Genomic DNA, 14,099 nt, shown 5'->3' with positions numbered 1-14,099 from the left:
CTGTATTTATTTATTCATGAGTGTTCTTTCTCCTTCCACAAAATCATTCTAAAAATTATAATATGTATTTATTTTGTTGTTTATTGTTATTAATATACTGTATAATACTTATTAATATATTATTATATATTATTTATGGAATTTTATTTATCCCTCTTAAAAATTCAACTTAGAAGTTGGAAAATGTATCAGAAAAAACAAAAATGGGGCAATAACAAATAAATATTCAAATACATTAATAATCTATTTTGAATGAATATTAATATTAAATATTTATATCACATAAACAAACATATTTAAAACCTTATCTAAAACATGCATTGTTTTCATATATCAGTGTTCATCAGTTAATTACTCAAACTACTGCAAAACATACTTTAAATGATATTTTTATCATTTCAATCATTATTAAAATGTATACCATAGTTCCCATTTTCCATTCTTTCTATAATAATATTCTATCGCATAATGCGTGATAATAAACTACTCGTACATTACTTCATAAGACCACCATATACAATATGCAAGCAATGCACCGGTGTCAAAGGAATAGAATTTGAAGTAGTAGACATTATAGCAAATAAAATGAACATCACTGTTTCATATCATCAAACAGAGTTGGAAAACATTTTTAATGATGTAATGTTGAAAAAGTGTGACTTAGCTATCGGTGGGTTACATTTAAATACAACAGATTTGATTTCATATGACTATAGCTTTTTTTATCTTATTGATAAATATGCATTCGCTGTACCAAATGCAAAAGTTTTATCATATTGGAAAAGAATACTCATTATGTTTGAACCAAAACTTACGATTATGTATTTAATATTAATTTTGATGTTATTTATATGGAATATTTTTCAAAAAAAGGTAATCAAATATCTTTTAAAAGTAAATGTTTCTGGATATTTTCTGGATGTTTTTAAAATAACATTAGAGCAAGGCAGCAATCTTAAATCAGGAGTTCCATCCAGAAAAGTGTTTCTGATATTTTTTGAAGTTGCTTCTCTGATTCTAATAGTTTTCTTCAAATCTCATTTGACTTATTACTTTTCAGTGGAGACTTCAGGTCCGCAAATAAAAACAATGCATGATATAGTTAGATCACATCTACCAATTGGGTTACATTTTTACATTAAAAATTTGTTTTCTAATAGTACAAATCTATTAGACGCATACATATATCAAAATGCTATAGTTTGTACTTCATCTTGGAAATGTGTAGATTTAGTAGCTCAAGGCAATTTTATAACAGCAAAAATGGCCAGAAGTTTGCAATATGCCAGTCCAAGGCGTTATGTTGACCATGAAGGAAAAGCTTTGATACACATCGTTCATCAATCTATCCTATCCTTTGTTCCAATATCAATAATATTTGCGAAAGATCACCCTTTGTACGGACAATTTTTAAAGTACTTATGGTGGCTAAAAGATCACGGTGTGGTAAATTATTTTATAAATTATTTTAAGAATGAAAATAAAAAAGTAGAGGCTTTAGCACAAATTAAAGGTTTAAGAGCAAAACAAATTGACATACAGCAAGTTTCTGGAGCTTTCATTGCTTTACTACTTGGATGGATCTTTAGTTGCGTGGCATTTGTTCTTGAAAGACGAAATTTCTGCCAAAAAAACAAAAATACTGAAAGACATCCCAAACATGTACAAAATAAATAACAACTGAAGCTGACTTATGTTTAATACCAAAGATGTAAGTCCTGATGTCTGAATGTTTCTGTGGTATATCTTTTGAGAATTTAGATCATATTTATTCTCAATTTGGTATATAATTCCGTTTTCTTTGAGCAACAGTATCAGCACATTAAATACCGGATAGAAAGAATAATTTTTTCTAAAGTACATAAAAATATCCTTTCTAATAATCTGATCGTTGATCATATGAATTGCATTTTTATTATTTCTAACAGATATTTTAAGAGCATTATAGAAATAAATTTTTTCATAGAACAAAGTTGCATATGTGTTATTAATTGCCATTTCACGAATACAATCCATTTGATGTTTGCTGCAATTTATCCTGTTATTTCTAAAATAAAGATCTAACTGACAGTCATCACATTGAAAATATTCTTCATAGAAATTATTGTAAGATATTCGCATTTGCAATTGTCTCATTTCATCAATTGAATTGACTTGTTTTTCATAATTGTTTCCTGTCATGTAGTATAAAAGTTTGCTTCTAAATAAGGTATTTACTACTAAATGAAAAAGCACAAGAGTTAAAGACAGAATTTTAAAAGAAAAAATGTTGGGACATCTTGGAACTTGCTCAAAAACAATCTGTGTGAAATATACTGCGGCATTTTTAACGTTACGCAATCCATTTTTAGGACAAACTCTAATAAACACTTGCCCTACAAAGCAAATGAAGAGAAAGTTCAAAAATAGAATGAACCATACAAATGGACTGAAGGTACGACCAATTCTTGTCCAATCTTTTATTCTTTTGGCTTTAGGTACAAATATCTTGACTATGTCTTGAGTTTCCGGAAAAGTAATATCATATTTTAAAATTTCCTTAGTGTTTCCAAAAATTCCGCCAAAAGCAAAACTGCATTCTCCATTACCCATTTTCTGCCACAGTACTGAGAAATTGTCAACTTTTTTTAAATCCAGATGAACTGTATGGTTTGGAAAATGTTTTACAATCCATCTATAAATTATGTCGATGATATCAAGATCAAGATCAGATATTGGTCGCCAATTTACATAACATCCTTCGAGTAGTATGGTGTAATTTGCTGATAACTTTTGTTGAAGTTCTTTCATTATGTAATAAAGACTGTCTGTGATGTTCATTTTAGTGGAATTGAAGAACTAATGGAAATATTTTAGTTCCCGACAATGATAAATTAGTGTTTGAATAAGACGGAAATAAATGTACGCCTCAACTTAAATAAAACAGAAATTAGTTTTATGAGATATATAATTAAATGTATAAAACTTTGTAGAAAATTTAGTAAATCACAAAATAATCTGTGTGTGTTTAAACGTTATCTAAAATAAATAAATTCAATAGCAATACAATAAAAAGCATTTTTAATACAGTTTTGTACAAAAATATACAAACAATGGATATTTGGAAGAAAAATATTTCCTGTAATTTTTCTTTGATTATTTACATTTTTATTTACAAAATAGACTAGCACTGATACTAGAAAGTAATCTGTTAATTTGTAATAATCAATAAACAAACACAGTAAAACATTTTTCTCCAAACTTGTTAATACCTAGCGCAATATGGCAAATAAAGAAACTAGTAAAAGACCAAGTTCAGCTTGAACTATTGCAGATCCAGATTTCCTCTCTTCCCTGTTATTAATTTCGTTACTAACAGGATTAACTGGATTAGGATTGTTAGAAGGCATTATTTTATCCATAATTGTCGGTGATACAACTAACTTAGAGTCGCAAGCTGTTCCCCGTATCGCATCCGCAACTTTCGCTGTCAAAATTCTAAAGTTGACTTCATTGTAATTAAGTCCTTTATACAAAAATGCGGGTAATTTATCTGACAAAACCCACAGATTATCATTGGTGTCCACCTTGATATCGTTGGGGAAAACCATTGTTTCGTTGCTCATAAATATACGGCCTTGGGAGAGCATCGTGTATTTTGGATTTGTGGTCCTCCAACATGCTACAGCGTTAAGATTAATCAAAGCGTAAAACAGAACGTTTGACTTTTTATGAAGGAAAGAAGCACCACTTTGGCTCTTTGGTCCTCGACTGCCCAGAAATTTGAACTCTTGGAAGCTTTGATTGGCAAGAGTTTCATTTCGTAGGATCTTAGTACTAACCGAATATTCGTTGTAACTGATCATCGGATGAAAATAAAGTGTACTGTAACCTTCACTGTCCGGGCCAGAAAGAGCAAGACCAAAAATACCATCACTCCAGATGAACTCAATGCCGGATACATTAAGAACGCCAGCCAGAGGATCGAAGTGAAAATAATTGTTTTTAACCTGAAAATATTATAAGTTACAAAGATTGACATATTATACATAGTTTGTATTGTGACTCACCAGCCAGGAGGTCTGTTTCTTCCAAGAGTATACAACGAGGCCAGGCCTGTTCAAGTCGGCTAAATATGCGTAACTGTCTTCACAGTCGTGGTCTTCTACAACAATATTAGCGAAGAAACTCTCGTTGTTCCTTTGCTCCTTTGGGATTATATGCGATCGTAACAACTCGTCATTGTGCAGATCGTATATCAGTAGTCTCGGAGGTGTGACGTCTTTTATGCTTTCTTCCGCAATATCAGTAAATCCAGTGTCCAAGACCCACAATCGACCGCACTGATCGGCTCTAATTCGAAACGGGCTCACGATCTCTGGGTTGTCGTTGTCGTGGATTCTGTGCGCCTCCCAGTTTGGATAAGGTCTTAAAATCGGATCGCTTGGTGTATCTGCAACGATTTGAATAATGTGAATGGCGGAAATTCCGTTGTACTATTGCAAGATTTTTGGCCGTTGTGATGAATATTAAACAAGTGAGTAATTGTATTAGTAGTCATGTAATACCTGTAACGGAAAGGAATTGCAAATTTAACCTTGATGTATTTTTGATCCTTCCAAAACAATGGGTTGTTTATGCATTTGAAATTTAAACTAATAAAAATTTAACCTTTATAAAGGTTTGTGTTTAATAATGATAAACACCTGAAACTGTATCTAGACCTTGGCGCTAAGTGAAATTATAAATTTCCGATTGTATCCAGATACTCACCATTTAGGTAAATGTAAGCTAAAGAAGCGGCAACGCCAGGTTTCCACCTGGGGATAGTCACAAACAATCTGTCCTGGTAAACCTCTAAACCCAAGGGCAAATTGTTTTCTGGAATTAACTGCTGACTTTCCAAAGCAGCACTTTTTTCGTTTGCTGATGGGTACATGAAATCGAGTTTCTTCCATTCGAATGCCACTTTTAAATTGTCCATGGCGAAAGCCTGACTAGCTAAGAGTAATATACAGATGGTATGCATGGTTATTCTGCAACAAAAGGAGAGAAATATGGTAAAATATTACATTTGAATATATATTGCGTGCAACGTTCAGCGTGTGTGAGAATTCCATGGAACAATGAGAGCAAGGCTGTTGTACGTTATATAATTAGAAATGGTAAAAATTGAAAGTGTAATAGGATATGTTGTTGTAGGTTAGGGTTGACAAATGACCTCAAACCGGACGAATTATTGGACACAGTTCTCGCTTCAATGGCAATTAAACTAAACCATAAAAATTCCTAAAAACTGTATTTCGAAATTTATTTTAACATTGTTTTCACTCATTCTACTAAGAAAAAAATAATTTTTTCCATTATTATTATGTAATAAGCATAAATGTATTTAGGAGTGTTTTGCATTCTTATGGGAACGAACCACTATAAAATTACACATCTTAATTTTACAAAATTAACCGTAAAATTGGAACGCCAAAGAAATCGAACGCCGACCATATAATTATAAAATTAAAGCCTCGTTGTTGAATTACGTCCTGTTGCATTACAGTTATATCAAATTATTTTTGGCGCGCCACTTTTTTTGATCTTGTCAAATTGATCCAGATTAAAGAAAGCACAAAAACGTAAACGATTATGAATTGCATTTTACGAAATATGAGTGAGAGAGAAAGCGGCGATATTTAGGATGCAGCTCGCAAACAATTTGTTAATTTAAATTAAATAAATGTTTTTATTAACAGGCTTTCTAATGTTTACTTCTCAAAAATATTAACAATGTCGCAGATGAACAATAAACAGTGACAGAATGTTGTTTTTACGCTGTTGCATGCTTAATGCCTATAAAGACTTTCTCTCACAGGAAAAAAATTTAATTCGAGTATTTTGTGATTGATTATTGTTAATTTTCGGTTATCCCCCGTATAAAATGCTTGAACTTTAGCTCGCAACTTTCTTTCGATTTGCATGCACGTCTATTTTTATATTGTAAATGTTCTGATGAGTTAATATTCGCAATGGCGTCGCGAACAATTGTCCGCCTTAATATGAGGGGAAAGCTGAACAAACAACGCCGCAATATTTACATATATTTTTGGTAATTATTGTGGGCAAAAAAATGTTCGATTCAAAGTCCATCGACCTCAGACATAATAGCGTAATTTGCGTCCGAAAATAGACCCGCAGGATAAAACTCAATGAATGTACCTAGTTACGAAGATTTCTTTTTCTTGCATAATTCGATGGCAATTGAATCGTTTGTATGGGCTGTTAGTTACTCTTCAAAAGGTTTCTTCATTGAAAACTGGTTCCACGAATGAATTTGTGACACGGAGATCCACATATTCAATGATGTGACTATTTTAGATTTTACAGTCAATAATATAAATGAAAAATACGTAAATATGAAGTAATAGGTTGCCAATATTTTTATTCAACTGTAGTTTATCACTATAACGCAAATTTATAAACACGATTACAATCTTCACGCTTCCAGTTCATGCGACAAACTGTTTTACAACTCGACTAGACTAATATAAAATAAATGTACTTTAAAATACCACAGGTACAAATCACATCTATTAGTATTTAAATTTTAATAATATATTCTGGGAATTGATGTTAGTCCACAGTAATAGACTATCATGTAGGTAGTTTATTGTATATTAATATATATGATAAAATAGTCTTAATTCATTATAATAAAAATGTCGAGTACAATTGAAAGCAACAAAAATAATATGGAGCCATTATTATATTCCGATCAATGGTGAAATTTAATAAAACCTTGCGTTCTAATTGACTGTGTATAATCGAATTTCTGCCATTGATTTATCAATTTTTTACAGATAAACAACTATATATCCTGATCGATTATCATCTCAATAACACGTTCATTAGAGAAACTGTTTACTACATGCTAATTAAAACAACAACATATACAATTAAGTTTATTATTATTTCGTAATTTTTCATAATTAACGAGATTTAACGCACCAAAGCGATATTGTCAGTGCAATTAAGAAATCGATTTTATTGTTTATGTTAGTAATTTATTCACGGACGGTTTGTTAATTAATGCATGAATACTTAACTTAAACTTAAAACCTCAAGTCTGATTTTTGCCGTATATTTTGTTTATTTCCATCCACACAGCATCATTAAAATCCTGCTGAATTATTTAGTTAATTTGAATACCATTAATTCGAACAACATTTCATTAAATTGTTGCGTAACACTTCTTTGGTAATAACATATATTTTTCTACACGAAACAATAATGTGAAAATAAATTGTTTGCAAGGTGAGTAACGATTAACATTAATTTTGTGAATTAATTCAAAAACAGAGATTACGTAGGAATAGTTAGTTAAAAGCGAATTTATTAATCAGAAATCGCTATAATACCGAAACAAATTCTCATTTTAAAATCATGACACGAAAATTTCAAGAATGCACCGATAACAAACTGTTTGAATCTTATTGTTGAATCGGTAAACTTCCACGGGGTAATAAATAACCAAGATGTTGAAACAAGAAATAGAAATCAAAATATGTGTGTCACATAATGTACACAATGTTCAAGAATATAATTAAAACGAACACACCTATATTATATAATTCTAGAATAAAAGTGATCTATAAATATTTAACAATACCGGCTATTTTTTTAACAACTTTTATTTGGTACCATTTTATAATATCTGTTAGGATCCAAATATATGTATATAAGTTTGTAAAAATGTTGATCTTCCATTCAAACTATATCTATCTGTGAGAGGTAACCCTTTTTATAAATAATGCATCGCCGTCTTGAAAGAAGCTCTCATACGGTGCTAACCAGTAAAATATTACCATAAATTACACTTAACAGTTATAAGAACATCCGAACTCATTCACACTTTCGATCAACAAAATAAAAGGCAGCCGAACAATTACCTGATAAAAATAAACCTAAGACGTAATTAAGTACTATCTTCGTTCACCCGCACACCTTCATTACATAATCGAAAACAGTCCGGCAAGTCGTCCCGACACGACACCAGCGGATTTTCACTTTCCACGATTCACGCACGCAGCACACAAAAATTTCTAACAGAACAGTATATCTATGTAGCACCGTTTCGAGCAACACGCATGATTTCTTTTAGGTGTGACTGCGATCTCTTTCAGTCCAAGTCAAGTCCGAAACTGACCTTCAACATGTAGTTAACATAGGCGGAACAGAAGACAAGTTACGGTCCCCTCTACTTAAGTCGGTTTGAGCTCGGCGACGTTTGCGCTCGGTTTAAATTGCAGGAAGACGAGACACAGGTATCGGTGTGATTCATTGGTGAGGAGATGGGACGTCAGCGATGGGGGATTCACTGATTGGAAATTTTATGACGTCTTTGAAAAATTATCATTAAGAACTTTTTCAGTATTTTATCGTGGTTAATTGACGAAAACTGTTCATCCGGTTGGACTTCTAAAGTAATGTACGCAGGAAGTGAAGATGTGAGGTTTTGTGGTTTCCTCCGTACTTTGCTACTTGAACCGAATGTCCGAATACATTAAGTGAGACATTCTCATTCTAAAAATCCACATACACGTAGATTATTTATAAAATAAAATATATTTTATACAGGTTGTCACTAAATTGCGTGCACAAAAATTAACTTTACTACAGTTTTTACCCAAATATCTTGTTGTCTCTTGTTTGTGTGTGATAATAAATATATTTAATTCAAAGACCCTCCGTACAAAATCAAAATTGATTAAGAATTTTGTGAGATTAGCTACTAAGAACTGCAATTGGAGAAATCTTTGAAGGCCTGTATCTTCCTTATACATTGGTATACGTATAGTTAAATTGGGTCGAAGGCCTATTTTGAAGTCAAGTTAATTTTTGTACACTCAATTTGGGGACACCCTGTACAATTTGAAAGTCAAATGAACACAAACAATTTGATGGTGGGAGACGTATGGAACCAGATGAAAAATTGTTAAATATTTAGCCATTGCGACTGATCAATTTTTTTTCTTTTTGCTTTAATTTGAAGTTTGCACCTTAAAATGCGTACAAAATTATATAGCAAAATCACAAAAATGGATAGTTACAGTCATTTAGTTACGTCGGCATTTCGATTAGATAGGTGTCTCTCAGTACCTTGTTAACGCATATTTTCGATAGATGAAGTATTAGAGTTTATTTCTTCTATAGGTTTTACAATACCTAAACAGACCGTATAATAGATTTAATATTGAAAAAGTAAACATTTAGGTCTTAAACGGCGTCTTTAAAAAGAAAAAATATTGCAAGACACTGAATATAATGATAATTGAAATATTAGTTAGTTATGACTATATTTTGTAAAAAAATTGGGAGAAATATAAATTTTATTGAACATAGTATCCGAGGATTAGGTTTCAAGCTGATCGTAAACTGTGAAAAATGTGACCCAGTGTTAAATAATAAATGTCAAGGACATCACTGGAGATATAGACAAAGAATAATGATATGGTATTTTAAAAGATATATCTTTTTATACTAAAAATTGAATTGAATTATCTATTTTCAACTTTTTTTTTTGTTTTATTCGTCTTTGTAATAGATAGGATTAAAAATTTTTAATTTTTACTTTTTTTAACCATTGCCTACATCCACAAAGGTCAAAAAAAATATTCGGTAGCCATTTTTGTTAAAATTAAAACGAAGAAATCAGATACGTACAACGATAACTACATTTTAATTCAATTTAATTTAATTTTCAGATAATCCGTTTGGGAAAAATCGAGGTGTGGAGGTGTAATTGTTTTTAAGAGTTATAACTTTGCAACTCTTTTTTTCAATAGAAGTAATTTATTGGTTTCAGAAATCAAAGCTATTAAAATATAAATTTTATTATTAGTAAATATTACTAATGTTGGTCATTTTTGAGTAAAAGTGAGAAATAACTTCTAGTTTCATTTTGCTTTCGTTTGTGAGAATAGTGGATATTCATCCGTAAAAACAGAATTTTTTACAAACAGAAACTAAATTTAAAAAACAATTAATTATTCCAAATTCTACAGAAAATTTTATTCTACAACATTAGAGTTTAAAAGTGTGAAATTTCTTAAATTTGTAATATGTAATTAATAGTGCCAGTGATTTTATATCAGATTCTGTATCTTTTTTATTTCCCAATTAATTTTTATATATTATATGTCCAACTTATTTACATTTTATTTACAAAAAATTTACACCAACGTAATTGACAGCTTCCCAACGTTACTAACAAAACTATACTCGAAAGCCCATTTATTAGTCGACATATAAATAAACATATAAATCACAATGGTCGCGTTCAGTTGTCTGATTGATCGTTTGTCGATATTTAAAGGAGAACGAAAAAAATATAATCAGAAAACGAGTTTGTACCACAGCATTTTGTTCTTGACCCAAATTGTCCGTTCGTAGCACAGAGATATTTTATAATTTATACGAACATTCAGTTCGAATGTTCATTCACGTCAGACAGTTATGTCCGACACGCAACAAATAATTTTATTCGGCCTCTTTAATTATTGTTAACGTTCGTAAGCGTAATAGAAAAACAGCGAACATCGTCACTTCCGTATTTGCCACATTCTTCTACGCATTAAAAGATGATAACAGCAGAAAGATTACTTTCACTAGTTACGTTCATGCAATGTCGTAGATGTAAGGAAAACATCCATAAAATTCTTTAAAAAAATTTATTTAATTACAACATTCTTTTATTTTTTATGGATCAACTAATTTACAGCAATTTTATCAACACAGCGAATATTAATATATAATATTGAAAGAACCATTTAGTACATCCGGAAGGCGTGATAAGGTCTATTTTTCTTTCGCATTTCTTTATATTATCACTTATTTGGGCGATCATCAGCCTGAAGTTAACATTTCTCACAAATAACCGTTCGCTTTTTGATGATGTGAATTGATTAGAAAACAGCCACAGCTTATTTCCATCCACTTTCATATCGTCCAATGTAGGAAGACGTTCTGACGCATTATACAGAACAATCAAATTTTTTTCTTCATAATTATTGTGACTGTTCCAGCAATAAACCAATCCTTTATGGGCCAAACCATAGAACAAAATATCTTTTTCCGGGTAATAGGCAGATGTTGAAATTTGCTTGTTTGACGATCTGGTCCCCAATTTCACAAACGCATTGGATGTATAGTTTGAATCCCTTAAGTAGCGAGTATTAACTGCGAATTGATCTACGCTTGCCAACGGATTGTAGTAAAGAGTGCTATAATTATTTTTATCGAGGCCCGTGAGGCTCATGGAACTTAATCCACGAGGATAGTTGTAGTTATTGTTAATGCCTTCAAAGTTTACGTGATTTGGATTATGTTTAAATGTTTCATCGGAAATCTAAAACGATTGTAATTTAAACAATAATAAAAAAATTACAAACAACTCTTACCACTTTGGATGTGTTTTGCTTCCAGTCATACACCAATAAGTTATTAGCAATATCAGCTATATAAACGAATGTGTCTTGTTCAGTAACAGTCTCTACAGCTAAATAAACAAATAAACTGTCATTTGTGTATTGATTTTTCGGAAAGGTGAAAGTTCGAATCAGTTGATTTGTTGTCAAACTGTAGGTGAGAAGTTTTGGTGGGTTAATTTGGATCTTGTCACCCAGTATGTCAACAGCACCGCAATCCAACACCCATAGCCTGTCAAATTTATCTTTTTTAATGTAAATTGAAGAAGTTATATTTTTTTGGCTGGTTTCGTCTGGATACGGTTGAATGGTGTTGTTTTTTACTGGAACTAAATGAGTTCTTAAATATTTTGTTTGTAAATTTTGAGCGAACAATATAACTTACAATTGACATATCCCAAAGTTACTGGAGTTTCTCCAACAACTGGTATTGCTACAAATATTCTTTTTTTGTATACCTCAAAGGAAGATGGTATTATAGGTACAAAGTCGGAAGGAACAGTACCATTTGGAAAATGCAGATAATTCCATGCAAACGCTTCTTCCAAAGTTAAAACACTACTTAAAGAGGTAATAAATAAAACCAGAAGAATCTGAAATTTAAAATTATTATTAAAGAAAATTATTAATTTATTTAAAATTAATTTCAATAATTACATACTTTTAATCATTGCAAACATGAATCAACATATTTAATCACGCATTGCGGTTTTCCCTTTTGTGTATTGTTCATATCTACATAAACTATACTTAATTAATATCTACTTGAATACGCTTACTATACCATATACAATTATACATTTTATATAATTTGGCACGATTTGTCAATAAAAGTTTAATAAAACGTTTTTCCTTTTCAAGTTATAAGCTTTCAATGTTTACATAGTCATTATTTGTTTATTTATTGCTTTACAAAGGATTAATGAAATTTTGTGTAACAAAATAATTCCAAATGCAGAATCTAAATATACTATTTAAAAATTTAAAATACTATAATCTCCTATTTGCAAAAACCTTGATTTTTATCGTATGTTTATTAAAATTGAAAGATTATGAATTTGTCAGGAGAAAATCGTATTTAATTTAGTTTTATATCTAAAAATGTATTTCTTTTTAATCTAACTATTTGATTATACCTATTATTTTACAGTTATTTGTATAAAGAACTAATTATGAAATAATCTTACCATAATAAGACTGTCAATTATAACAACAACAGATAAGAACTGAATTAAAAGGAAGTAAATACACACACAGGAAATTTTATCGTTATCTACTTTATCCCCACAAAGTAAATTATTCATTTACATATGGTTAAATGTGAAAGAAAAATGGGACTAATTCTACCTATTAATTTTTATAATACATATGGAGTACGAAAAAAATAAGTAACTGTAAAATCATTAAGTAGTAATCGAACTTATAATTATGCGCATGGGAATGTGAGGAAAATGCCAAAAGTTATATTCCAAGTGAATAGGAAAAGATTGAAAGAGACGTTAATGGAGAAGGAGACGTTAAAAGAAGCGTCATAGGTTGTGAAGGCGTTGAAAGAGACGTCATAAGTTGTGAAGGCGTTCAAAGAGTCGTCATATATTGAGAAGGCGTTAAAAGAGACGTCGATATGTAGAATCTGTGTGGATTGTCTTACATGTGTCGATCTGTAACTGCAAGTGCAAAACAAGCAGTTTTGATCACGGCACAGGATCAGCGTAGAGACGTTGTGTTTACATGAACATTGTTTAAACTATGGTTCATGTTTTTAATTTGGGAATTTAAAAAAAGTCATTTGAATTATGTTCAGTGTTCATCTTTAAATGTTTTGAAATCGATCTAAATGTGTAAAGTGGAAATGAGTGTCTTGTTTTGGGAAAACAAACTAAGTAAAACGAAGGCACCAATGGGCAGGCGAATGTAGCCGTGGGCCGGATAATCGAATCACTCTTAAAAAAAGTGCGTAAGTGAAGTCGCGGTCCACGAACACATTTTCGTAGTTTCGAGTAAAGTGTAAATAAATGTTATGAATGAATCTCAATATATAATGGAATCTCAAAATCGTGACCCATTCCCGACAAGTAATATAACTCAGGAAAACTGTAGTTTCTGATTAACAAATTTGTTAATAAATCGTAGATGGTTTCGGTGGTGCAAATTATGTATTACCATTGACATATGTTATGTTTGCTACCAAGCAATGCGAAATCTACAATCTAAATTTGCCTTTTTAAAATTAGTTGGTCATATAATAAAATTTTGAACTTGTGTCCTAGGGTAAGATTGAATTGCAATAACATCCGAAGATTAAGCATGACATATCCTAAATTTATTTGTGACTTTTCCTTAATATGTAGAACAGCAAGAAAAGTTTTACTTTTGTACTTTTTCAAAAGAACAATAATTCACGAACGTAGGATAAAGGAATAAATTCCTATCTATAAAAATAATTATTTATTTTTCGGATAAAATAGAAACAAAAACCAAAACACTATTTTTTCATCTTGAAGATGAAAATAGAAATTAATTAATATCGATGCTTATTATATACTACTAAATATACAAATTTTAATAATTCTGCATCATTTTTGTACTTTTTAAATAAATATAATAAAATAAATAAAGTGACATGTCCGTTATCATCAATTA

The 14,099-nt window shown here is 30.7% G+C and overlaps 2 protein-coding genes across 2 annotated transcripts; both read right to left on the bottom strand.

Annotated features, from left to right (window-relative positions):
* Positions 1 to 2,929: 2,929 nt before the first annotated feature.
* Positions 2,930 to 8,240, bottom strand: LOC109598036 (protein yellow). The gene is made up of 4 exons (XM_020013844.2): positions 7,920 to 8,240; positions 4,753 to 5,015; positions 4,050 to 4,432; positions 2,930 to 3,989 (listed from the first exon to the last, which is right to left on the bottom strand). The coding sequence occupies exons 2-4, from the start codon at positions 5,006 to 5,008 to the stop codon at positions 3,252 to 3,254; spliced, it is 1,377 nt and encodes a 458-aa protein (XP_019869403.1). The 5' UTR covers positions 5,009 to 5,015; positions 7,920 to 8,240; the 3' UTR covers positions 2,930 to 3,251.
* A 2,446-nt stretch (positions 8,241 to 10,686) lies between these two features.
* On the bottom strand, positions 10,687 to 12,346 carry LOC109598025 (protein yellow-like). The gene is made up of 4 exons (XM_049970823.1): positions 12,339 to 12,346; positions 11,842 to 12,062; positions 11,430 to 11,785; positions 10,687 to 11,377 (listed from the first exon to the last, which is right to left on the bottom strand). Exons 1-4 carry the CDS (start codon positions 12,344 to 12,346, stop codon positions 10,745 to 10,747), a joined length of 1,218 nt encoding a protein of 405 aa, XP_049826780.1. The 3' UTR covers positions 10,687 to 10,744.
* Between the last annotated feature and the right edge of the window lie 1,753 nt (positions 12,347 to 14,099).

Source organism: Aethina tumida, chromosome 1 (genome assembly GCF_024364675.1).
Source record: "Aethina tumida isolate Nest 87 chromosome 1, icAetTumi1.1, whole genome shotgun sequence".
NCBI lineage: Eukaryota > Metazoa > Arthropoda > Insecta > Coleoptera > Nitidulidae > Aethina > Aethina tumida.
The sequence above is the reverse complement of the archived record's forward strand: the minus strand, read 5'-3'. Positions and strand labels throughout refer to the sequence as shown.

Excerpts from the sequence above, each read along its gene's own strand:
- LOC109598036 (XM_020013844.2), bottom strand. The coding sequence starts at position 5,008 with ATGCATACCATCTGTATATTACTCTTAGCTAGTCAGGCTTTCGCCATG. Across the intron at positions 4,433-4,752 it reads AGCTTACATTTACCTAAATG|ATACACCAAGCGATCCGATT; the intron begins GTGAGTATCTGG and ends AAATCGTTGCAG. Across the intron at positions 3,990-4,049 it reads AGAAACAGACCTCCTGGCTG|GTTAAAAACAATTATTTTCA; the intron begins GTGAGTCACAAT and ends TAATATTTTCAG.
- LOC109598025 (XM_049970823.1), bottom strand. Across the intron at positions 11,786-11,841 it reads AACTTTGGGATATGTCAATT|TTCCAGTAAAAAACAACACC; the intron begins GTAAGTTATATT and ends GAACTCATTTAG. Across the intron at positions 11,378-11,429 it reads AGCAAAACACATCCAAAGTG|ATTTCCGATGAAACATTTAA; the intron begins GTAAGAGTTGTT and ends CAATCGTTTTAG.